The sequence below is a fragment of the Betta splendens genome, chromosome 3 (assembly GCF_900634795.4).
Source record: "Betta splendens chromosome 3, fBetSpl5.4, whole genome shotgun sequence".
Lineage (NCBI taxonomy): Eukaryota > Metazoa > Chordata > Actinopteri > Anabantiformes > Osphronemidae > Betta > Betta splendens.
The window spans coordinates 16,800,557-16,827,812 of NC_040883.2; the positions used below are offsets into that span (position 1 = coordinate 16,800,557).

At 38.5% G+C, this 27,256-nt stretch overlaps 2 protein-coding genes across 4 annotated transcripts in view; one reads left to right on the forward strand and one right to left on the reverse strand.

Annotated features, from left to right (window-relative positions):
- dhodh (dihydroorotate dehydrogenase) overlaps positions 1-27,256 on the forward strand; it is a 52,268-nt gene that overhangs the window by 22,864 nt on the left and 2,148 nt on the right. The gene's annotated exons all lie outside the window — the stretch shown is intronic.
- Positions 1,043-25,942, reverse strand: LOC114852521 (trace amine-associated receptor 13c-like). 3 transcript variants are annotated; one of them, XM_029144997.3, is made up of 3 exons: positions 25,749-25,942; positions 3,600-3,966; positions 1,043-3,500 (listed from the first exon to the last, which is right to left on the reverse strand). In XM_029144997.3, the coding sequence occupies exons 2-3, from the start codon at positions 3,883-3,885 to the stop codon at positions 2,599-2,601; spliced, it is 1,188 nt and encodes a 395-aa protein (XP_029000830.1). In that variant the 5' UTR covers positions 3,886-3,966; positions 25,749-25,942; the 3' UTR covers positions 1,043-2,598. The 3 variants fall into 3 exon arrangements, with proteins under 3 accessions (XP_029000830.1, XP_029000831.1, XP_029000832.1); XM_029144998.3 differs by having other exon boundaries at positions 3,600-3,969; XM_029144999.3 differs by lacking the exon at positions 25,749-25,942 and having other exon boundaries at positions 3,600-4,036.

Below are 27,256 nucleotides of genomic sequence, written 5' to 3' on the forward strand. Positions count from 1 at the left end.
CCCTGTCCCCAGACGTTGGACCGCATTTAAATGATTCTGACTAACAAATAGCCATCATCCCTTTTGTGTTTGTTTACTTGCAAATTAGACCCTACTCTTCGTCAGAGACTTGATTTGTTTGTTACTTGGTGCTTCCTTCCTATGCAAGAAAGGATCTTGTGATGAGATTTCCACAAATATTTAAAATCACTAGCTGTAACACGCGACAGTCCATTAACTGCAGTACCCTAAATGCACCAGCGTTTTTGCTTTTGTCCCTGAAGTACATTCAGTATCAAAAGTGCAAAAGGTGAGATTTAAAGATTTAAATTCCAAAATCTGTGTTAGTGATTGCCTGTGTTAGTACCCTGTGGTGTTTCTGACTACTAGTTGTGCTGTGGGGAAGGTGTTGTTGTTGTTGTTGTTTGAGTCCACCTGATTTACACTGTTCAGGTGATTGACGTTTGGTGGCAGTAATGAGCAAACTTAGACCCAACTAGAAAGGCTCTGTAGAATCGTACGGTTTCACTTTTGAAGTGAATTTTTAGTTTGATGTAGAGGGACAGCGCTACAAACCCCCCCCCCCCCCCCCCTCCATCTAATGTTGTAGAAAAAATGCTTCTGAGTAAATAAAGAGAGGCTGGAGTGGTTTCCAGGCATCTTGTGTAACTGCTGAGGCTTTTAAATAGCTTGAACAGCCTCCTTTTGCGACCTCCCTTCTCCAGTCAACTGGCTGCCAGCTGTTTCCCCGTTTAGAAAAATTCCCCAATGCACCCACGTTTGACGTGGCAGCGAGAAATCCGATATTTTCTAATCCGTAACGACCACATTTGTGTGTGGGCTTTAAAGGAAACAATGCGTATTTTTCACACATTCCCACAACAAGTGTCAAATCTCCCTATTCCCTATTCTCCAGTGACACTTTAGGTGAAGGGCACCATTATAGCGTCACTATTACCACTTCGGCATTAAAATAGAACTCAGTAGCTCTCTAACTGCTCACAGCCCTTCAGAATACAATTTGGGTCACTAGGTTTTGAGATCTTGTTGGCTCTGTCTTCAGGCTTGAGCTGTGTCGGAGTTGAGACAGCGCTATAGAGCTCATTCTGCTTTTTCATGCTGGGCACCCAGGACCCTGTGGTGTAACTGCAGGTCTTCTTCACATTACATAAATATGAATTTGATCCCAGTGCATTAAACCCAATAGTACTTCTGGGTAAATGAAAAAACTGAAAATGTTAAAATGTACACTCACAAAATAATATTAGAAACAATTTAGCGCAGTTGCTGATTTTATTACTGTAATATTACCAAAACTGAGGAATTTTTTTTTTTCAATACATGAAGAGAAATTTATCATTAATGATACTGTACCATACTGTACCTTCTATTATTCTGTGTAATGCTGTTTAATCTCTCTCTCTCTCTCTCTCTCTCTCTCTCTCTCTCTCTCTCTCTCTCTCTCTCTCTCTCTCTCTCTCTCTCTCTCTCTCTCTCTCTCTCTCTCTGCTTGGCATCCCAGTTATGTAGTTGATAATTATTTACCAAATACAATGTTTAATGTTTATTTTTTTTCACATTTATTTGGTCAGAAATAAGAAAATCATTATAAAATGTACATGTCACAATGCAAACGACCAACATAGTAACTGAAAAGTGCTTCACTTAAACTTGAGGCAGATTTTTATCAGGAGCGATTGATTGTTCCTTTAATTGGAACATTTACAACAGGTAGTATCCAACTTTCAAAACACACAGCCAATACTTTTTTTAAACAGATGAGTGAGATACTCTGAGATACTCTGGGTTTGGCCACAAGCTGTAGAGAGGACGGGCGATAGGCCGGAGACCAGAGGAGAGGCTGTGGATTGTTGTGGCAGTAGAAGCGATCAGGAGTTCATTAAAATAATGACTCCATCTTTTCAGACCTGCAAGTAGTTTGTTTCGTCTTGAAAATGGTTGTCATGCAATGCATAGATATACTGGAGGTTTGTCCAAAGACATAGTGTATGTGGGTGCAGATCAACAAAGGACAATAATTAACTTGGGAAACTCCTTTTTGCCTTTTTCCCATCAGGGGTCGCCACAGCAAATGAGTCAAATGGTTGTTTTTAGCAGGTTTTTACGCCGGATGTCCTTCCTTACGCAACCCCTCATCCAGGCTCCGAGTCACTGCCTTGCAACTCCTGTGGCTAGATTCGAACCCGTGACCTTGGCGTCACCAGCGCCAGCTCTAACCACTGTGCCAGCTGGAGGAAAGAACAGTATCAGACTAATTGTCTGAATTGTACATGGAAATGATATCTTAAAATAATTTTGTCTTTTAATACGCTGATAGGACTCTGAGAGTTATGGCAATTATGAAACTCTAGCCAGGATTGAATTGGAATCAACATCGTGACAACACAATTAGGCATAGAGGTGCTTGGCAGCCAAATGTGAAGCTGCTGGCTACAGCTTCATATTTGTGTTGCAAACCCAAGAACAACATCTAAATCTTCTTGGCAAATCATCAAATAAGAAAAAGAAAATAAATAAAATAAACAATAAATAATGACCTCAAATTTCTGCCTATCATAAATGACAAACTATTTATGTGTTATTTCATTGATAAACACATCAAGTCTTCTCGCTAGGGGGAGGGGACTGTTCACGCTGAAAGAGCAGGTGAACGCCTTTCCTGAAACGGTGGTCCCTGACACTGTAGATAATGACATTACAGCAACTGTTTCCAGTCAGAATCCAGAAGGCAAAAAAGGAAAAGTTACACCACATGTACCCCACTACGTTCCCCAGCACGAAGACTGCGATGGGAGAGAAGGAAGCCGTGAAGGCGAATGTCAGGATGCCAATCGTTTTGGCAGCTTTGATGTCCGAAAAGGACGGCCTGTGAGGGCACCCTCCCCCCCCTCCGTCGCTCAGGCTGCCCTCTGACAGCAGTTTGCGTTTTTTGGAGTACCGTCGAATGCTGGTGAAAGACACAATGTTCACTGCTAACGTCCCCCCAAGCAGCGTGAAGTCAAACGCTGGGAATAACAGCAAAACGTTGGCATCGGGCGGCAGCCGGCCTCCAAACAGCAGTGGGGTGTAGTTGCACATTCGACTGCACTGATTGTACTCCAGGGTGAAGTTACTGCTGAAGATGAGGGGCGTGAGAGCCAGAAGGAAGCTGGCCGTCCAGGAGAGCACGATGAGGAACAGGGTTCGCCTCCGGGTCACCAGGGCGTCCTTGTGGAGCGGCCGCAGGATGGCCACGCTTCGCTCCACAGTCATGAGGAAGATGGTGCTGATGGAGACGAACGTGCAGCCGGCGAACACGGGACCGATCAGCATGCACGGCTGCCAAGGCCGCGCACGTCCACCCAGAGATAAAGAGGAGGGGGACGAGATGGAGGCTGGGGAAATGGAGCTGCCCTGGAACCAAACAGGAGGCGCGCTGGTCACCATCAGGGAGATTTCAGTGTAGACAGAGAACGGAACCACAAGGACACCAACCATCATGTCTGCGACCGCCAGCGACACTGAAATACAGACACAAGAACAATACTTAAAGCTTTTCTCGGAATGAAATGTTAAAAAGCACAATACTTCTGTGTAGAAAGGATATTTACAGCGCATACCTTTTAAGTAACCCTGCGGCGTCCTCGACTGCCTTGTTTGCACGAAGACGGTCAGCGTGACCACATTTCCGACCACAATGGCAAAAGCCAGGCTGACCATGAACACCACGGCCAAGGTGCGGTTGACGAACCCACAGCAGCACACGGTACAGAGAGGAGCCGGCGACTGCCCAGAGCCGGCGCCGCCTCCCGCCTGAGCCGCCGTCAGGTTCAACGGACCGCCGGTGGCGACCAGCAGAACCGCGGCGCCCCCGGGAGCAGTGGCGTTGGGAAGCAGAGCGCTCATGGCCCAGGATGCACTGGTGGCTGCTTGCGATGAGTCAGTGGTGTGGACTGCTCAAGAAACCATGCCCCGGGCTGACGAGGTCTGCTGAGACACACACATTCACACATTTTAATCTGCAGTAATTACGTAGATGAATTTAGCAAATATAATGGTATCAGTTCTGGTCCATCATCTTCTCGTATCCTGAAGCTCAAACTGTTTATTGGCCTGTGACTGTGTATTCAATGTTGAATAAAAGGCTATGTGATAGACAAAGTGTAATAAAAAAAGGAAAAACTTAAAGTTGCATTATTTTGTATCACACTAGTAAATGCTTGGTTCTTCCTGGTTTGAGCGACTGGATCCGTGCCTGTTTGTTTGCTCCTGCCACTTTATGTATGTGCAGCACCAGGCAAACTGTGTTAGCCTGAACAACTACTTACAACAACTTACTTTATCAGTGCCAGTTAATTTGGAAAGTTCCACTTAGGCCTTCAAAATTAGAAGGTTAATTTCTTTACCTTGGATTTTGGTTAATTTCTTACCATAATGGTAAAAAAAAATTAACCTTTAAACTTTCTATTTATAAACTTCTTGCTTTTGTTCACATGCTGTTCTTGTATTTTAGCCCTGTGGGAAACAGTGTGATGATGTCAGTATCCAAACAACTCTGGTACTGGTACTGTAGGGTTGCCCAGTGGGCTGGAGAGCTGGAAGGTGCACAAAAAAGATAAACATCAGACCCGAGCCGAGCCGAGCCAAGTCAAACCATGATCACACGGTGGCTTTGGGACCATAATCTCATTCAATTCAGCATCATAGCTGTGAAGCTTTTACACTAACATTATGTTTTATTATCGGCAGTAAATTAGCCTTAGACTAGATGAGTGGGTAATTAGTGGGAGAGCTGAACAGCTCTCACACTATTGAGATCTTCGCTCTTTATTATTATTAGTGGGAGAGCTGAACAGCTCTCACACTATTGATATCTTCGCTCTTTATTATTAGTGGGAGAGCTGAACAGCTCTCACACTATTGAGATCTTCGCTCTTTATTATTATTAGTGGGAGAGCTGAACAGCTCTCACACTATTGAGATCTTCGCTCTTTATTATTATTCTTATTATTTCGCCCTGTTTTTCGGTCGCTATCTACTTCTCAACGCTTCGTCGTAGAATCGCCGTTCAACTTTCTAAACGTGTGTCGTCTTTAGGGGATGGGGGCTATTACTTTTCACATTTTCAGCTTTTCAACTTTTAACGTTATTCAACGTTTTTCGTCGTTTTTTTATAATGGTCGTCTATGGGAATCATCGTTCAACTTTTTGTCAACTTGCCTCTTTTCGTCAGCTTCTGTCATCGTCATACTTTGGCGTAGAAACGTCATTTCAACGTCAAAAGCGTCTATCATCTTTCAGCGTTCTCCGTGTAAATCAGCGTCCTCGTATCTTTTATAGTTTTCGACTTGTGAGCGTTTAAATATGGTGTGGTTTTTGTTAAATTTTCAGCTTTTCCATTAGTGTGTATTGGGTCAGTTAGAGTGCGTGATGTCACAGCTACAGTGAGAAGGTGCGCTTTTTTAAGACAGAACTTCTGTCTCTAACTCGTCACTACAGCCACAATTTTTACTCTATCAACATAATTACTTCACTAAATCGTAGTCATACTTGTCTTCTTTCTAATGATGTGTCTGGATATACCCTCAGACCTATACTTTAGTCGCTATCAACCTCAAAGCGCAGAGAGATCCCGAAATTCTCCCATAGACTCTAATGATAATTTTCGGCAGACGTCTGGGGAGAAAAACAGAGGAGACATATTTTGAAATTGCCACTGTGGCTACAAGCTTTTATCCTCAAACATAAAATTCACACCATTTGCTCATTGAAGCCTTGGGACTCGTTAAAATGAAATAATTTTTGTGATAACTATCATGGTTTAGCTGGAACAAGCCTGTTTATACAGGGTGAAACTCTGCTTTTACAGAGCAGAGTGAGCCTGATTTTCCCGCCTTTCGTCTCCATGGCGACGGCGCAGCTGCAGATTTCACTGACAGGTCAAACTGCTGATGCTCAGTGTAGACAGCAGTTCCATGCTTGTTACTGATTACTCAACTACACTATTGGATTGTGTAGTAATTAAGCACACACTTCCTCTAAATCCTTTCAAATAAAAGCACCAAGCCAAATAATTAGCTTTAATAGCAATATTTCAACTTTTAGATGGGTAATTATGACTATTTAAAGATAGATTAACAGTTTAGTAATTACCCACACGTGCTTCCTCTAAATCCTTTCAAAATAAAAGCACCAATGCCAATTATTAGCTTTAACTGCACTGTTTTTGCCTTTGAATGGGTAATTAAAGACTAATTGACAGTTACGCTATTACCCCCACACATTTCCTCTAAATCCTTTCAAAATAAAAGCACCAATTACAATTTATTACCTTTAATGGCAAGATTGATTAAAAAAATTTGTGGTTCTGAATACTTACCAATCGTTAATGGGACTACTTTAGAGTTCAGTAAATAGCCACTCAAACTTATTAGGGTGCTTTTATTCTGAAAGGTCTAAATCTAAATCTTTTGCTTTAATATGGCTATTCTGCTATTGAATGATAAATTATGACTATCTAATGAATATTTTATAGTTTTAGTAATCGCCCACACACAACCTCTAAATCCTTTCAAATAAAAGCACCAATGTCATTTATTACCTAAATGGCAAGATTTTTGTTTCTGACTGGTAAATTTCTACTAGTTATTAAAATATTACACAGTTAGGTAATTATTTACAAATACTTTCTTCAAATCAAAAAGATAGTCAGCTTATTTATGATTATCAACAATGCACATTGGTCAACCTTTTAATCTTTGACATCTTTTAACCTTGGTCAACTTTTGAATCATTGTCATCTCTTTAATATTGTCATAGTATGACCTTGGTCATCTTTTTAATCATCATCTTTTTAATCGTCATCTTTTGTCATCGTTTTAATCTTTGTCAACGTTTTCTCGTTTTCATCGTTTTCATCGTTTTGCCGTAGTCAACTTTTTGACGTCAGCAGCTTAATCAGCGTTTGTCATCGTTGCGGCAGCAGATCAGCTCTCCCACGTAATTTCTCGAGAAATTACTTTTTCTAGTTATTCTTATTATTTCGCCCCGTTTTTCGGTCGCTATCTACTTCTCAACGCTTCATCGCAGAATCATCGTTCAACGTTCTAAACGTGCGTCATCGTTAGACGATGCAGGCTATTACTTTTCACGTTTTCAGCTTTTCAACTTTTAACGTTATTCAACGTTTTCCGTCGTTTTTTTATAATGGTCGTCTATGGGAATCATCGTTCAACTTTCTGTCAACTTTCCTCTTTTCATCAGCGTCTATCATCGTCATACTTTGGCGTAGAAACGTCATTTCAACGTCAAAAGCGTCTATCATCTTTCAAAGTTCTCCGTGTAAATCAGCGTCCTCGTATCTTTTATAGTTTTCGACTTGTGAGCGTTTAAATATCGTGTGTTTTTTGTTAAATTTTCAGCTTTTCCATTAGTGTGTATTGGGTCTGTTAGAGTGCGTGATGTCACAGCTACAGTGAGAAGGTGCGCTTTTTTAAGACTGAACTTCTGTTTCTAACTCGTCACTACAGCCACAATTTTTACTCTATCAACATAATTCCTTCACTAAATCGTAGTCATACTTGTCCTCTTTCTAATGATGTGTCTGGATATACCCTCAGACCTATACTTTAGTCGCTATCAACCTCAAAGCGCAGAGAGATCCCGAAATTCTCCCATAGACTCTATTGATAATTTTCGGCAGACGTCTAGGGAGAAAAACAGAGGAGACATATTTTGAAATTGCCACTGTGGCTACAATCTTTTATCCTCAAATATAAAATTCACACCATTTGCTCATTGAAGCCTTGGGACTCGTAAAATGAAATAATTTTTGTGATAACTATCATGGTTTAGCTGGAACAAGCCTGTTTATACAGGGTGAACTCTGCTTTTACAGAGCAGAGTGAGCCTGATTTTCCCGCCTTTCGTCTCCATGGCGACGGCGCAGCTGCAGATTTCCACTGACAGGTCAAATTCCTGATTCTCAGTGTAGACAGCAGTTCCATGCTTATTACTGATTACTCAACTACACTATTGGATTGGTAGTAATTAAGCACACACTTCCTCTAAATCCTTTCAAATAAAAGCACCAAGCCAAATAATTAGCTTTAATAGCAATATTTCAACTTAGATGGGTAATTATGACTATTTAAAGATAGATTAACAGTTTAGTAATTACCCACACGTGCTTCCTCTACATCCTTTCAAAATAAAAGCACCAATGCCATTTATTAGCTTTAACTGCACTGTTTTTGCCTTTGAATGGGTAATTAAAGACTAATTGACAGTTACGCTATTACCCCCACACATTTCCTCTAAATCCTTTCAAAATAAAGCACCAATTACAATTTATTACCTTTAATGGCAAGATTGATTAAAAAAATTTGTGGTTCTGAATACTTACCAATCGTTAATGGGACTACTTTAGAGTTCAGTAAATAGCCACTCAAACCTATTAGGTGCTTTTATTCTGAAAGGGCTAAATCTAAATCTTTTGCTTTAATAGGGCTATTCTTGCTATTGAATGATAAAATTATGGACTATCTAATGACATTTTATAGTTTAGTAATCGCCCACACACAACCTCTAAATCCTTTCAGAATAAAAGCACCAATGTAATTTATTACCTAAATGGCAAGATTTTTGTTTCTGACTGGTAAATTTCTACTAGTTATTAAAATATTACACAGTTAGGTAATTATTTACAAATACTTTCTTCAAATCAAAAAGATAGTCGGCTTATTTATGATTGTCAACAATGCACATTGGTCAACTTTTTAATCTTTGACATCTTTTAACCTTGGTCAACTTTTGAATCATTGTCATCTCTTTAATATTGTCACAGTATGACCTTGGTCATCTTTTTAATCATCATCTTTTTAATCGCCATCTTTTGTCATCGTTTTAATCTTTGTCAACGTTTTCTCGTTTTCTCGTTTTCATCGTTTTCATCGTTTTGCCGTAGTCAACGTTTTGACGTCAGCAGCTTAATCAGCGTTTGTCATCGTTGCGGCAGCAGATCAGCTCTCCCACGTAATTTCTCGAGAAATTACTTTTTCTAGTTATTCTTATTATTTCGCCCCGTTTTTCGGTCGCTATCTACTTCTCAACGCTTCATCGCAGAATCATCGTTCAACGTTCTAAACGTGCGTCATCGTTAGACGATGCAGGCTATTACTTTTCACGTTTTCAGCTTTTCAACTTTTAACATTATTCAACGTTTTCCGTCGTTTTTTTATAATGGTTGTCTATGGGAATCATCGTTCAACTTTCTGTCAACTTCCCTCTTTTCATCAGCGTCTATCATCGTCATACTTTGGCGTAGAAACGTCATTTTAATGTCAAAAGCGTCTATCATCTTTCAACGTTCTCCGTGTAAATCAGCATCCTCGTATCTTTTATAGTTTTCGACTTGTGAGCGTTTAAATATCGTGTGGTTTTGTAAATTTTCAGCTTTTCCATTAGTGTGTATTGGCTCTGTTAGAGTGCGTGATGTCACAGCTACAGTGAGAAGGTGCGCTTTTTTAAGACAGAACTTCTGTCTCTAACTCGTCACTACAGCCACAATTTTTACTCTATCAACATAAGTACTTCACTAAATCGTAGTCATACTTGTCTTCTTTCTAATGATGTGTCTGGATATACCCTCAGACCTATACTTTAGTCGCTATCAACCTCAAAGCGCAGAGAGATCCCGAAATTCTCCCATTGACTCTAATGATAATTTTCGGCAGACGTCTGAGGAGAAAAACAGAGGAGACATATTTGAAATTGCGACTGGGCTACAAGCTTTTGTCCTTAAACATAAAATTCACACCATTTGCTCATTGAAGCCTTGGGACTCGTAAAATGAAATAATTTTTGTGATAACTATCATGGTTTAGCTGGAACAAGCCTGTTTATACAGGGTGAAACTCTGCTTTTACAGAGCAGAGTGAGCCTGATTTTCCCGCCTTTCGTCTCCATGGCGACGGCGCAGCTGCAGATTTCACTGACAGGTCAAACTGCTGATGCTCAGTGTAGACAGCAGTTCCATGCTTATTACTGATTACTCAACTACACTATTGGATTGTGTAGTAATTAAGCACACGCTTCCTCTAAATCCTTTCAAAATAAAAGCACCAAGCCAAATAATTAGCTTTAATAGCATTATTTCAACTTTTAGATGGGTAATTATGACTATTTAAAGATAGATTAACAGTTTAGTAATTACCCACACGGGCTTCCTCTACATCCTTTCAAAATAAAAGGCACCAATGCCATTATTAGCTTTAACTGCACTGTTTTTGCCTTTGAATGGGTAATTAAAGACTAATTGACAGTTACGCTATTACCCCCCACACATTTCCTCTAAAATCCTTTCAAATAAAAGCACCAATTACAATTTATTACCTTTAATGGCAAGATTGATTAAAAAAATTTGTGGTTCTGAATACTTACCAATCGTTAATGGGACTACTTTAGAGTTCAGTAAATAGCCACTCAAACTTATTAGGGTGCTTTTATTCTGAAAGGGCTAAATCTAAATCTTTTGCTTTAATAGGGCTATTCTTGCTATTGAATGATAAATTATGACTATCTAATGACTATTTTATAATTTAGTAATTGCCCACACACAACCTCTAAATCCTTTCAAAATAAAAGCACCAATGTAATTTATTACTTAAATGGCAAAGATTTTGTTTCTGACTGGTAAATTTCTACTAGTTATTAAATATTACACAGTTAGGTAATTATTTACAAATACTTTCTTCAAATCAAAAAGATAGTCAGCTTTATTTATGATTTCAACAATGCCCCTTGGTCAACTTTTTAATCCTTTGACATCTTTTAACCGTGGTCAACTTTTGAATCATTGTCATCTCTTTATTATTGTCAATAGTATGACCTTGGTCATATTTTTAATCATCATTTTTTATTCGGCACATCTTTTGTCATCGTTTTAATCTTTGTCAACGTTTTCCTTTTCATCGTTTTCATCGTTTTCATCGTTTTGCCGTAGTCAACTTTTTGACGTCAGCAGCTTAATCAGCGTTTGTCATCGTTGCGGCAGCAGATCAGCTCTCCCACGTAATTTCTCGAGAAATTACTTTTTCTAGTTCTTATTATTTCGCCCCGTTTTTCGGTCGCTATCTACTTCTCAACGCTTCATCGCAGAATCATCGTTCAACGTTCTGAACGTGCGTCATCGTTAGACGATGCAGGCTATTACTTTTCACGTTTTCAGCTTTTCAACTTTTAACGTTATTCAACGTTTTCCGTCGTTTTTTTATAATGGTTGTCTATGGGAATCATCGTTCAACTTTTTGTCAACTTGCCTCTTTTCGTCAGCGCTATCATCGTCATACTTTGGCGTAGAAACGTCATTTCAACGTCAAAAGCGTCTATCATCTTTCAGCGTTCTCCGTGTAAATCAGCGTCCTCGTATCTTTTATAGTTTTCGACTTGTGAGCGTTTAAATATGGTGTGGTTTTTGTTAAATTTTCAGCTTTTCCATTAGTGTGTATTGGGTCATTTAGAGTGCGTGATGTCACAGCTACAGTGAGAAGGTGCGCTTTTTTAAGACAGAACTTCTGTCTCTAACTCGTCACTACAGCCACAATTTTTACTCTATCAACGTAATTACTTCACTAAATCGTAGTCATACTTGTCTTCTTTCTAATGATGTGTCTGGATATACCCTCAGACCTATACTTTAGTCGCTATCAACCTCAAAGTGCAGAGAGATCCTGAAATTCTCCCATTTACTCTAATGATAATTTTTGGCAGACGTCTGAGGAGAAAACAGAGGAGACATATTTTGAAATTGCCACTGTGGCTACAAGCTTTTGTCCTTAAACATAAAATTCACACCATTTGCTCATTGAAGCCTTGGGACTTGTAAAATGAAATAATTTTTGTGATAACTATCATGGTTTAGCTGAAACAAGCCTGTTTATACAGGGTGAAACTCTGCTTTTACAGAGCAGAGTGAGCCTGATTTTCCCGCCTTTCGTCTCCATGGCGACGGCGCAGCTGCAGATTTGACTGACAGGTCAAACTCCTGATGCTCAGTGTAGACAGCAGTTCCATGCTTATTACTGATTACTCAACTACACTATTGGATTGTGTAGTAATTAAGCACACACTTCCTCTAAATCCTTTCAAAATAAAAGCACCAAGCCAAATAATTGGCTTTAATAGCAATTTCTCTGCTTTTAGATGGGTAATTATGACTGTTTAAATATAGATTAACAGTTTAGTAATGACCCACACATGCTTCCTCTACATCCTTTCAAAATAAAAGCACCAATGCCAATTATTAGCTTTAACTGCACTGTTTTTGCCTTTGAATGGGTAATTATGATTATTTAAAGATTAGTTGACAGTTACGCTATTACCCCCACACATTTCCTCTAAATCCTTTCAAAATAAATGCACCATTACAATTTTTTACTTTTAGATCGATTAGAAAGTTTGTGGTTCTAAATACTAACCAATCGTTAATAACTACTTTAAGAGTTCAGTAAATAGCCACTCAAACTTATTAGGGTGCTTTTATTCTGAAAGGGCTAAATCTAAATCTTTTGCTTTAATAGGGCTATTGTTGCTATTGAATGATAAATTATTACTATCTAATGACTATTTTATAATTTAGTAATCACTCACACACAACCTCTAAATCCTTTCAAATAAAAGCACCAATGTAATTTATTATCTTAAATGGCAAGATTTTGTTTCTGACTGGTAAATTTTTAATAGTTATTAAACTATTACACAGTTAGGTAATTATTTACAAATACTTTCTTCAAATCAAAAAGATAGTGAGCTTATTTATGATTGTCAACAATGCACTCTGGTCAACTTTTTAATCTTTGACATCTTTTTACCTTGGTCAACTTTTGAGTCATTGTCATATTTTAATCTTGTCTTAGTATGACCTTGGTCATCTTTTTAATCATCATGTTTTTAATCGCCATCTTTTGTCATCGTTTTAATCTTTGTCAACGTTTTCATCGCTTTGCCGTAGTCAACTTTTGGACGTAGTCAACTTTTTTGACGTCAGCAGCTTAATCAACGTTTGTCATCGTTGCGGCAGCAGATCAGCTCTCCCACGTAATTTCTCGAGAAATTACTTTTTCTAGTTATTATTCTTATTATTTCGCCCCGTTTTTCGGTCGCTATCTACTTCTCAACGCTTCATCGCAGAATCATCGTTCAACGTTCTAAACGTGCGTCATCGTTAGACGATGCAGGCTATTACTTTTCACGTTTTCAGCTTTTCAACTTTTACCGTTATTCAACGTTTTCCGTCGTTTTTTTATAATGGTCGTCTATGGGAATCATCGTTCAACTTTCTGTCAACTTGCCTCTTTTCATCAGCGTCTATCATCGTCATACTTTGACGTAGAAACGTCATTTCAACGTCAAAAGCGTCTATCATCTTTCAACGTTCTCCGTGTAAATCAGCGTCCTCGTATCTTTTATAGTTTTCGACTTGTGAGCGTTTAAATATGGTGTGGTTTTTGTTAAATTTTCAGCTTTTCCATAGTGTGTATTGGGTCAGTTAGAGTGCGTGATGTCACAGCTACAGTGAGAAAGTGCGCTTTTTTAAGACAGAACTTCTGTCTCTAACTTGTCACTACAGCCACAATTTTTACTCTATCAACTTAATTACTTTCACTAAATCGTAGTCATACTTGTCTTCTTTCTAATGATGTGTCTGGATATACCCTCAGACCTATACTTTAGTCGCTATCAACCTCAAACGCAGAGACATCCTGAAATTCTCCCATTGACTCTAATGATAATTTTTTTCGCAGACGTCTGGGGAAAAAACAGAGGAGACATATTTTGAAATTGCCACTGTGGCTACAAGCTTTTTCCTCAAACATAAAATTCACACCATTTGCTCATTGAAGCCTTGGGACTCGTAAAATAAATAATTTTTATGATAACTATCATGGTTTAGCTGGAACAAGCTTGTTTATACAGGGTGAAACTCTGCTTTTACAGAGCAGAGTGAGCCTGATTTTCCCGCCTTTCGTCCCATGGCGACGGCGCAGCTGCAGATTTGACTGACAGGTCAAACTGCTGATGCTCAGTGTAGACAGCAGTTCCATGCTTATTCTGATTACTCAACTACACTATTGGATTGTGTAGTAATTAAGCACACACTTCCTCTAAATCCTTTCAAAATAAAAGCACCAAGCCAAATAATTAGCTTTATTAGCAATATTTCAACTTTTAGATGGGTAATTATGACTATTTAAAGATAGATTAACAGTTTAGTAATTACCCACACGTGCTTCCTCTACATCCTTTCAAAATAAAAGCACTAATGCCAATTATTAGCTTTAACTGCACTGTTTTTTGCCTTTGAATGGGTAATTAAAGACTAATTGACAGTTACGCTATTACCCCCCACACATTTCCCTCTAAATCCTTTCAAATAAAAGCACCAATTACAGTTTATTACCTTAATGGCAAGATTGATTAAAAAAATTTGTGGTTTCTGAATACTTACCAATCGTTAATGGGACTACTTTAGAGTTCAGTAAATAGCCACTCAAACTTATTAGGGTGCTTTTATTCTGTAAGGGATAAATCTAAATCTTTTGCTTTAATAGGGCTATTGTTGCTATTGAATGATAAATTATGACTATCTAATGACTATTTTATAGTTTAGTAATCGCCCACACACAACCTCTAAATCCTTTCAAAATAAAAGCACCAATGTAATTTATTACCTAAATGGCAAGATTTTTGTTTTCTGACTGGTAAATTTCTACTAGTTATTAAATATTACAAGTTAGGTAATTATTTACAAATACTTCTTCAAATCAAAAGATAGTCAGCTTATTTATGATTGTCAACAATGCACATTGGTCAACCTTTTAATCTTGACATCTTTTAACCGTGGTCACTTTTGAATCATTGTCATCTCTTTAATATTGTCATAGTATGACCTTGGTCATCTTTTTTAATCATCATCTTTTTAATCGCCATCTTTTGTCATCGTTTTAATCTTTGTCACGTTTTCGTTTTCATCGTTTTCATCGTTTTGCCGTAGTCAACTTTTTGACGTCAGCAGCTTAATCAGCGTTTGTCATCGTTGCGGCAGCAGATCAGCTCTCCCACGTAATTTCTCGAGAAATTACTTTTTCTAGTTAGTGGGAGAGCTGAACAGCTCTCACACTATTGAGATCTTCGCTCTTTATTATTAGTGGGAGAGCTGAACAGCTCTCACACTATTGATATCTTCGCTCTTTATTATTATTCTTATTATTTCGCCCCGTTTTTCGGTCGCTATCTACTTCTCAACGCTTCATCGCAGAATCATCGTTCAACGTTCTAAACGTGCGTCATCGTTAGACGATGCAGGCTATTACTTTTCACGTTTTCAGCTTTTCAACTTTTAACATTATTCAACGTTTTCCGTCGTTTTTTTATAATGGCCGTCTATGGGAATCATCGTTCAACTTTCTGTCAACTTCCCTCTTTTCATCAGCGTCTATCATCGTCATACTTTGGCGTAGAAACGTCATTTTTAACGTCAAAAGCGTCTATCATCTTTCACGTCTCTAACGTCGTGTAAATCAGCATCCTCGTATCTTTTATAGTTTTCGACTTGTGAGCGTTTAAATATCGTGTGGTTTTTGTTAATTTTCAGCTTTTCCATTAGTGTGTATTGGCTCTGTTAGAGTGCGTGATGTCACAGCTACAGTGAGAAGGTGCGCTTTTTAAGACAGAACTTCTGTCTCTAACTCGTCACTACAGCCACAATTTTTACTCTATCAACATAAGTACGTTACTAAATCGTAGTCATACTTGTCTTCTTTCTAATGATGTGTCTGGATATACCCTCAGACCTATACTTTAGTCGCTATCAACCTCAAAGCGCAGAGAGATCCCGAAATTCTCCCATTGACTCTAATGATAATTTTCGGCAGACGTCTGGGGAAAAAACAGAGGAGACATTTTTGAAAATTGCGACTGGGCTACAAGCTTTGTCCTTAAACATAAAATTCACACCATTTGCTCATTGAAGCCTTGGGACTCGTAAAATGAAATAATTTTTGTGATAACTATCATGGTTTAGCTGGAACAAGCCTGTTTACAGGGTGAACTCTGCTTTTACAGAGCAGAGTGAGCCTGATTTTTCCCGCCTTTTCGTCTCCATGGCGACGGCGCAGCTGCAGATTTGACTGACAGGTCAAACTGCTGATGCTCAGTGTAGACAGCAGTTTCCATGCTTATTACTGATTACTCAACTACACTATTGGATTGTGTATTAATTAAGCACACACTTCCTCTAAATCCTTTCAAAATAAAAGCACCAAGCCAATAAATTAGCTTTAAATAGCATTATTTGCAACTTTTAGATGGGTAATTATGACTATTTAAAGATATAGATTAACAGTTTAGTAATTACCCACACGTGCTTCCTCTCTACATCCTTTCAAAATAAAAGCACCAATTGCCAATTATTAGCTTTAAACTGCACTGTTTTTTGCCTTTGAATGGGTAATTAAAGACTATTGACAGTTACGCTATTACCCCCCACATTTTCCTCTAAATCCTTCAAAATAAAAGCACCAATTTACAATTTATTACCTTTAATGGCAAGATTGATTAAAAAAAATTTGTGGTTCTGAATACTTACCAATCGTTTAATGGGACTACTTTAGAGTTCAGTAAATAGCCACTCAAACTTATTAGGGTGCTTTTATTCTGAAAGGGCTAATCTAAATCTTTGTTGCTTTAATAGGGCTATTCTTGCTATTGAATGATAAATTCTGACTATCTAATGACTATTTTATAATTTAGTAATTGCCCACACACAACCTCTAAATCCTTTCAAAATAAAAGCACCAATGTAATTTATTACCTTAAATTGGCAAGATTTTTGTTTCTGACTGGTAAATTTCTCTACTAGTTATTAAAATATTACACAGTTAGGTAATTATTTACAAATACTTTCTTCAAATCAAAAAGATAGTCAGCTTATTTATGATTGTCAACAATGCCCCTTGGTCACCTTTTAATCTTTGACATCTTTTAAAACCGTGGTCAACTTTTGAATCATTTCATCTCTTTAATATTGTCATAGTATGACCTTGGTCATCTTTTTAATCATCATTTTTTTAATCGCCATCTTTTGTCATCGTTTTAATCTTTGTCAACGTTTTCTCGTTTTCATCGTTTTCATCGTTTTGCCGTAGTCAACTTTTTGACGTCAGCAGCTTATCAGCGTTTGTCATCGTTGCGGCAGCAGATCAGCTCTCCCACGTAATTTCTCGAGAATTACTTTTTCTAGTTATTATTCTTATTATTTTTCACGCCGTTTTTTCGGTCGCTCATCTACTCTCAACGCTTCATCGCAGAATCTCGTTCAACTTTCTGAACGTGCGTCATCGTTAGACGTGCAGGCTGGATTACTTTTCACGTTTTCAGCTTTCAACTTTTAACGTTATTCAACTGTGTTTCCGTCGTTTTTTTTATAATGGTCGTCTATGGGAATCATCGTTCAACTTTTTTGTCAACTTGCCTCTTTTCGTCAGCGTCTATCATCGTCATACTTTGGCGTAGAAACGTCATTTCACACGTTCAACTTCAAAGCGTCTATCATCTTTCAACGTTTCAGTGTAAATCAGCGTCCTCGTATCTTTATAGTTTTCGACTTGTGTGAGCGTTTAAATATGTGTGGTTTTTGTTAAATTTTCAGCTTTTCCATTAGTGTGTATTGGGTCTTTAGAGTGCGTGATGTCACAGCTACAGTGAAAGGTGCGCTTTTTAAGACAGAACTTCTGTCTCTAACTCGTCACTACAGCCACACTTTTTACTCTATCAACTAATTACTTCACTACATCGTAGTCATACTTGTCTTCTTTCTAATGATGTGTCTGGCCATACCCTCAGACCTATACTTTAGTCGCTATCGACCTCAAAGTGCGAGAGATCCTGAAATTCTCCCATAGACTCTAATGTATTTTTGGCAGACGTCTGAGGAGAAAAACAGAGGAGACATATTTTGAAATTGCCACTGTGGCTACAAGCTTTTGTCCTTAAACATAAATTCACAACATTTGCTCATTGAAGCCTTGGGACTCGTAAAATGAAATAATCTTTGTGATAACTATCATGGTTTAGCTGGAACAAGCCTGTTTATACAGGATGAACTCTGCTTTTACAGAGCAGAGTGAGTCCTGATTTTCCCCTTTCGTCTCCATGGCGACGGCGCAGCTGCAGATTTCACTGACAGGTCAAACTCCTGATGCTCAGTGTAGACAGCAGTTCCATGCTTGTTACTGATTACTCAACTACACTATTGGATTGTGTAGTAATTAAGCACACACTTCCTCTAAATCCTTTCAAAATAAAAGCACCAAGCCAAATATTAGCTTTAATCCAATTTCTGCTTTTAGATGGGTAATTATGACTGTTTAAATATAGATTAACAGTTTATAATGACCCACACATGCTTCCTCTACATCCTTTCAAAATAAAAGCACCAATGCCAATTATAGCTTTAACTACACTGTTTTTTGCCTTTGAATGGGTAATTATGATTATTAAAGACTAGTTGACAGTTAGCTATTACCCCCACACATTTCTTTTAAATCCTTTCAAAATAAAAGCACCAATTACAATTTTTACTTTTAATGGCATCGATTAGAAAAGTTTGTGGTTCTAAATACTACCAATCGTTAATTAAGACTACTTTAGAGTTCAGTAAATAGCCACTCAAACTTATTAGGGTGCTTTTATTCTGAAAGGGCTAAATCTAAATCTTTGCTTTAATAGGGCTATTCTTGCTATTGAATGATAAATTCTGACTATCTAATGACTATTTTATATTTAGTAATCCCACACACAACCTCTAAATCCTTTCAAAATAAAAGCACCAATGTAATTTATTATCTAAATGGCAAGATTTTTGTTTCTGACTGGTAAATTTCTATAGTTATTAAAATATTACACAGTTAGGTAATTATTTACAAATACTTTCTTCAAATCAAAAAGATAGTCAGCTTATTTATGATTGTCAACAATGCACTTGGTCAACTTTTAATCTTTGACATCTTTTACCGTGGTCAACTTTTGATCATTGTCATATCTTTAATCTTGTCTTAGTATGACCTTGGTCATCTTTTTAATCATCATGTTTTTAATCGCCATCTTTTGTCATCGTTTTAATCTTTGTCATCGTTTCCTCGTTTTCATCGTTTTGCCGTAGTCAACTTTTGGATGTAGTCAACTTTTTGACGTCAGCAGCTTAATCAGCGTTTGTCATTGTTGCGGCAGCAGATCAGCTCTCCCACGTAATTTCTCGAGAAATTACTTTTTCTAGTTCTTCTTATTATTATTTCACCCGTTTTTCGGTCGCTTTCATCGTCTCAACGCTTCATCGTAGAATCGTCGTTCAACTTTCTAAACGTGTGTCGTCTTGAGGAGATGGGGGCTATTACTTTTCACGTTTTCAGCTTTTCAACTTTTAACGTTATTCAACTTTTTCCATCGTTTTTTTTATAATGGTCGTCTATGGGAATCATCGTTCAACTTTGTGTCAACTTTCCTCTTTTCATCAGCGTCTATCATCGTCATACTTTGGCGTAGAAACGTCATTTCAACTTCAGAAGCGTCTATCATCTTTCAACTTTATCAGTGTAAATCAGCGTCTTCGTATCTTCTATACTTTTCGACTTGTGAGCGTTTAAATATCGTGTGGCTTTTGTTAAATTTTCAGCTTTTCCATTAGTGTGTATTGGCTCTGCTAGAGTGCGTGATGTCACAGCCAGAGTGCGAGGGTGCGCTTTTTAAAGACAGAACTTCGGTCTTTAACTCGTCGCTACAGCCACAATTTCTACTCTATGAACGTAATTATTTCACTAAATCGTAGTCATACTTGTCTTCTTTCTAATGATGTGTCTGGCTTTACCCTCAGACTTATACTTTAGTCGCTATCGACCTCAAAGCACAGAGAGATCCTGAAATTCTCCCATAGACTCTAATGATAATTTTTGGCAGACGTCTGGAGAAAAACAAGGAGGAGACATATTTTGAAATTGCGACTGTGGCTACAAACGTTTGTCCTCAAACATAAAATTCACACCATTTGCTCATTGAAGCCTTGGGACTCGTAAAATGAAATAATTTTTGTGATAACTATTATGGTTTAGCTGGAACAATCCTGTTTATACAGGGTGAAACTCTGCTTTTACAGAGCAGAGTGAGCCTGATTTTCCCGCCTTTCGTCTCCATGGCGACGGCGCAGCTGCAGATTTCACTGACAGGTCAAACTCCTGATGCTCAGTGTAGACAGCAGTTACATGCTTATTACTGATTACTCAACTACACTATTGGATTGTGTAGTAATTAAGCACACACTTCCTCTAAATCCTTTCAAAATAAAAGCACCAAGCCAAATGATTAGCTTTAATACCAACATTTCTGCTTTTAGATGGGTAGTAATGACTATTTAAAGATAGATTAACAGTTTAGTAATTACCCACACATGCTTCCTCTACATCCTTTCAAAATAAAAGCACCAATGCAATTTATAGCTTTACGGCACCGTTTTTGCCTTTGAATGGTTAATTATGATTATTTAAAGACTAATTGACAGGTATGCTATTACCCCCACACATTTCCTCTAAATCCTTTCAAAATAAAAGCACCCATTACAATTTATTACCTTTAATGGCAAGATTGATTAAAAAATTTGTGGTTCTGAATACTTACCAATCGTTAATGAGACTACTTTAGAGTTCAGTAAAAAGTAAAAGTTCAGTAAAAACTTTAGAGTTCAGTAAACTTAAACTTATTAGGGTGCTTTTATTCTGAAAGGGCTAAATCTAAATCTTTTGCTTTAATAGGGCTATTCTTGCTATTGAATGATAAATTATGACTATCTAATGACTATTTTATAGTTTAGTAATCGCCCACACACAACCTCTAAATCCTTTCAAAATAAAAGCACCAATGTAATTTATTACCTTAAATGGCAAATTTTTGTTTCTGACTGGTAAATTTCTACTAGTTATTAAACTATTACACGGTTAGGTAATTATTTACAAATACTTTCTTCAAATCAAAAAGATAGTCATCTTATTTATGATTGTCAACAATGCACCTTGGTCAACTTTTTAATCTTTGACATCTTTTAACCTTGGTCAACTTTTGAATCATTGTCATCTCTTTAATATTGTCATAGTATGACCTTGGTCATCTTTTTAATCATCATCTTTTTAATCGCCATCTTTTGTCATCGTTTTAATCTTTGTCAACGTTTTCTCGTTTTCATCGTTTTGCCGTAGTCAACTTTTTGACGTCAGCAGCTTAATCAGCGTTTGTCATCGTTGCGGCAGCAGATCAGCTCTCCCACGTAATTTCTCGAGAAATTACTTTTTCTAGTTAGAAGTTTTGTGTTTTTAAATAGTAGGATTAAGGATTTAATTACCACTTAGATTAAATTCAAAAGCAATATTTTTTTATCCTTTATGAATTTGGCTGTACTGTAAGCTTATTTCGTTGGACTTAATTTGGTCTCTGTCTATGAGCATCTAGCACTGTCCACTGTGCTTTTCCATTTCTTCCAGTGCTCTAAGAGGCTGCTGGTTTGTGGAACACTTGCCTGTAGCTATTTTTCTTTCTAGGCAGATTGTGCTGGTACCTCCCATGATCAGCGCTGTCCTTTATCATGCGGATCGGCCGTGTGGATGTCGGTGAGAAGCAGATTTGTTGGTGCTACTGGGCACTCGTACTGTAGTACAATGAAACGTGGATGTGGTCTGAACCTACAGGAGCTCTTCATGGTTTTGATTCACTGCTGTATGTGTGCTGCACGTTTTCATACGCCATAAGATGAATTTCAGGAATGCTCAGCAGTGACTGAAATGATCAAAATGAAGATGATGAAGGGGTGAAAGTAGTAGGTCTAAGTAGTGGAGTCCTTTGCTGACTGTAGAACCATATTACTCTGGTGTCTGAGTAAACTGATCTCTACTGTTTTTTTATGAAATATATTGTGGTTTACAATTACTTTAAGGCATATTTTTTCACATGGCATATAGTATAGTGGTAAGGCACGTTTTTGACAACATATTTTACAGAGGGATATTTTTAAACAACTCCGTAAAATAAAAGTTTTAGGGACGTTTATTAGGGATATTTTTGACCACACACATAAATTTGACAAACTATACTATGACATATTTTTTGCTACATAACGACCGACGACATATTGACTATGGCATCTTTTCTGACATACTATACTTAAGCATGATTTTGATAGCACACTTTTAGACACTTACTTAGAGTGTTGGTCTACTTGTGGTTCCTAGAGTTCTAAAATGTAGAATGGGAGGCAACGGGAGAAGCAGACAGCCTCTCTACCTATGGAGATGGTTCAGGTCACTGGCACTGATTGGCAGTCACAGGCACCATCTCTTAGTGTAGTTAAGCTGCAACAAACCTAGACTGCTGGGGGACTCACTTCATAAACTGAGCTCCCTTATTTCCATTTACTTCTTCCTCCCAAAGTTAGTTAAACGTAGAACATCATTGTTCTATGTTTAAGGCAGTTGGCCGCCCACATTAAGTCTAATGTGATCTTGTTAAAAGCCCAAACAAATACATTTGAACCCAGATCTTCCATGTTCAAGCCCAGTAACCACTAAACCAAAGACCATTTCTCTTATGTTTCAGTTTGAAAAAACCTATTCTGTACTTATTCAATATTGTTTATTTATTCTAATAAAACACTTTTGTGATTATTTGGCTTATTCTATGTACAAGTGCCAAAAGAATACACTATAGAATGCGATCAAAATCATGCCATAGTATTGAATAAAGTAAGAAAATACACTATGTATGTTGTGAAAAATTTACCACAGTGTAACGCGCCATCAAAATTGTGCCATTATAGAGTATGTCATTAAAAACATCCTTTAGTATAGTATGTTAGCCAACATATGGCTCTTAGTATAGTATGTTCTCAAAAATATCTCTTAGTATATGTTGTTAACAATGTGCCCTATTTTATTTTTGTCTTTGTCTTGTGTTTGTACTGTATAAGGTACAGTACTGTATATTATAGTATGTCATCAAAAATATACCTACTGTGTTTGTGGATGTTTCACAAAACAATCAACACCACAGTCACCTTTTTCTTTGTCATGCAGTGGTCGTGCTCATATGTTGTGAGAATCACTAATTAAATCTTGTAATCATCACAGTGCTGTATATAACAGTAATTAGCTTTGATTTTTTTCACTTTGTTTGAGTGTGATCAACTTTATCTGCGTTGGCATTTACTCCACAGCCTGTAAAAGCAAAACACATGAAGTCTAATTACATCAAGTAACCAAGGTCAATTTTATAATAGCTTTATGAGATTATTTTGTTGGTGATAAAGAAATGCAAGTTTTGATGTCGAGTTTTTGATTCTGGGAATAATTGGGAGCATGTGGGATGTAAAATAAACTAAAAATGTTCACTGTTAACATGTGTTATGGAACACATCTAGTGTGTTTAACATGTCTGAAATGAGATAACCAATGTAGGTGGTAACATGGACAGATTGGGAATGGATTGATGGTTCTAGTAATAAACAATCAATATGTATATTGGAGTAAAGCAGAAGATGAACCTCATTAAAAGCCTTTTTGGCTATACCTTAAGTTAAGAGGACAGGCGGAAGTCTTCCCTGTGGCAAGACTTTAGGCGTAGAGAGACAAGCAGCTGACAGCAAAGATGAGTGTGTCCCCACACACACACACACACACACACACACACACATATTAATAAATATAAATCATTTATCTGGTAAATATAACTAGATGTACTTTAGAAAAACGTGAAAAGGAAAAGTCAGACCATCACCCATTTACTCGTTACATCGGTTTGGATTGTTTTTTTAAGCCTTTGTGCCGATGCATGAACCAGATATTGAGCTGGTGAAGCCTCTGACTGATGGTGGAGCTTGTGGAAATGTCAAATGAACATAAATTACTACAGTCTGTCCAAGCTGATAACATTTTTCACTCTCTACTACAAATGTCACCTTCACGGTAGATAGCTGTACGAATGTGATGCTCATTCATCCTACATATAGTTTGTGCTTAGAGAACCCTACCTGATATTCTTGCTGACCTAGAGACCCATGTTTGACATTTCGAAGCGTTTTTCTGTTGTGCAGTAAACACAAATGAAATAAATCTGAATAAGCCATGCATTATGGTTTCTGTGTATGTAGTGGTACAGATTGACAGGTGAGGCTTAGACAGGAAGACTGGCAGGGTCTGGTCTGGGCTCCCAGGCCAAGTCGCCCAACGCACACAAGGGTCACACGCTGTGATAGTGGACACGCACTGTGATAGTGGACACACGCTGTGATAGTGGACTTGCACTGTGATAGTGGACACGCGCTATGAGACTGGACATGCACTGTGATAGTGGACATGCACTGTGATAGTGAACATGCACTGTGATCTGTGATAGTGGACATGCACTGTGATCTGTGATAATGGACATGCACTGTGATCTGTGATAGTGGACATGCACTGTGATCTGTGATAGTGGACATGCACTGTGATAGTGGACATGCACTGTGATAGTGGACATGTGGGCTTAGAGCCACCTGAGGCCGACTGCCACAACTCATGAGCAGAGAAACGACTCCCTCTCCCCTGTCATTCTGTCTGTGCTCATCCCCCCTTGTTTGTGTGAAATATGCACCAGCAACACAACCTCCCACACACAAATGCAGACACTCATAACTGCTGTAAGTTTCCTATTCTTGTTTAGTCCCCGTATTCTCACACTGTGGAAGTAGTTTACTCTCTGTCACTGTCATGAAGCTGCCTTGTTCAAAAAATTATAAAAACATGAGTCACACAGCTGCACTGGTGGATGTACATTCTCCTTTATGACCATATAAGCTCCAAAGACTATGAATACACCACTTTTTATTTGACTCTTTTTTGCAATAATGTGTTTGTCACACTGCTAAAAGTGACTGTTCCACCCAGCCATTAAATTTCTGTGTTAATACATTTGTGAGAAAAATGTGCAGCTGTGTGATGCTGTTAAGCAATAGTCTTATAAGATGATAAAGTCCTTATTAGTTTTTATACTTTAATGCTTAAGCCCTGATCTTGTCAATGGGAACGTGTTCAGTATGTACAAGTATATTTCTGCCTGTGTGTGTTTTATCCTGTGGGTTTCCATCTAAAAGCACACAATGCTAATGGACGTCACACCTGCCTCTTTCCTCAGTCAATACGTGCTTGAACAATCAGACACAGCATCGTCACAAACGCCTGTCAGAGACCTAAAATCAGCATCTCAGTGAATCTTACGTAAACAAAGTTCAACTCCAAGGATTTTTTAAACAGTTCTAACAAATGCAAAACAACAAAACTGCAGGAATAACTCGGAGAAGTGCAATTTAGTAAAAACAAAGGTAATCAGCGTGTGTGCTCTGAGCTGCTGTAGCCAGTGTTTGTCTGCAAATGACAACTGCAAAACCAAATCCAATCCATCAATTATATATATTTAGCATTATTTTAATTAATACATTTCTGTTACACATTGTTGTGTTTTTGGGTGGAGCGCTGCTCAGTATACAGTGAAGCTAAATGTAAAATAAAATCCCCACACTGGAAAATCAGACTTCACAGTTAAAGATAAACAGTAGTTATCTAGTTCTAAATGAACCACATATTAAAATGTCAAATTCATTTGATGCCTCACAAACACCAACAAACAAACGCGGATCGTCTTACCCGCATTCTATGGGTCATAGAGCAGTTGGTGCCCGGGTAGAAATCCAGTGTTTGGACACTGACTAAGTGGAATTAAAATCCAGATAGGAATCCTCCGGTGAAGCGGCGCTGGAACCCCCTCATCATTCACTCCCCTGAGAAGCAAAGATTAAAGGATGAGGCTTTCACACACTCCAGCTCTCCGTTCCTGTGATTCAGCCTCTCCCCGCTCTCTCCTCCTCCTCCCTCTCATTCTGTGGAGCGCTCAACCTCCAGCTCCCTCCTCGCTCCCCCTCCTCCCCTCGCATCCCCTCACCCGCGCATAGCTTGCAGTGCTTTTCACATGCACAGGCGCGCTCGGCAGATAGCTCCGTGCTGAAGGTCCGCGGCGGCGTCTTTCGCTCTCCTATGTCATCCGTTACTCCCACATTCGCCTTCTGACGCGCTTTCCTTTTCATCTCTTTGTTCCTCGCCGCTCCAAACATCCTTCATACTTCGCTTCTCTCTGCTTCCAACACTGTTGACATTTAGGTTCTCGGCCGAGACTTTGTCCTCGAGCCTGTTTCTGCATCCACTGTTGTACAACTTTAGTCCTTGTAGCTTTCACGCATGCAAACTTCTGACAGCGGTCTAGTTTCTGTGCTGCATGCTGCAAGCGAGACACAGAATGAGGAGAGGGACAGAGATAGAAACGGAGCCAGAGAGACATACAACATTAAACTAACGAGACATGACCCTGTTACTGTATGTGAGGGGCAAAAGTGCATCCATACTCTCTTGGGCATTTGTTGAGCTTTGCGCCCTATGGCCCATGTGCATAGCTGTGATGGTGTCTGGCACACAGGTCACGTCCCATCCTCTTTGTTGCCCCCCAGGGAGCAGCGTCTATGGGGCTCAGTGAGGACTCTGCTCTATTATACAGAGATGCTGAACAACGTGTTGCAGCACACATCAGTGATTTGCTTCCGCCTTGGCACCCGCTCTGTGCACAGGGTCAGCCCTGAAGCCGGGCCCAAGTTAACGACTAAAATTGAAGCTCGCATTCCGATTTCCATGAGGAGTAAATGGCAGAAAGGTCAGAGAGAAGGGCTGCGGTGCACGCGATGAGCAACGTGACGTCTTCACAGGTTTGGCGAACCTGCTCACTAAACACCTGAAAGGCTTATTTTGTGTTTGTATCGAGTCGAGTCAAGCCAAGGCTGCCTGGCTTTTACAGCGCTGATTACATGGGGACCAGGTATGAATGACAGTAGCACATAGCACAGTTATAAAATATAGCTGCTGCTGCCCAAGTCCTCGTATGACTGATGAAAGCTGCATCTGCCTGAATTAAAAATCAAAATACCTTAAATCCTCAGAAATGTCTTTTGGTCATGGTTATTTCTCATTGACGTTAGCCTCACTGTGCAGAATAATGCACACCCAATTCTGTGTGCATGACACCTGCATTTTCTTGAAGCAGGAGAATCGTAGAGGCCGTTTAAAGAATTTCCACCTGTCTAATTAAACACTGAATTAAGAGATAAAGG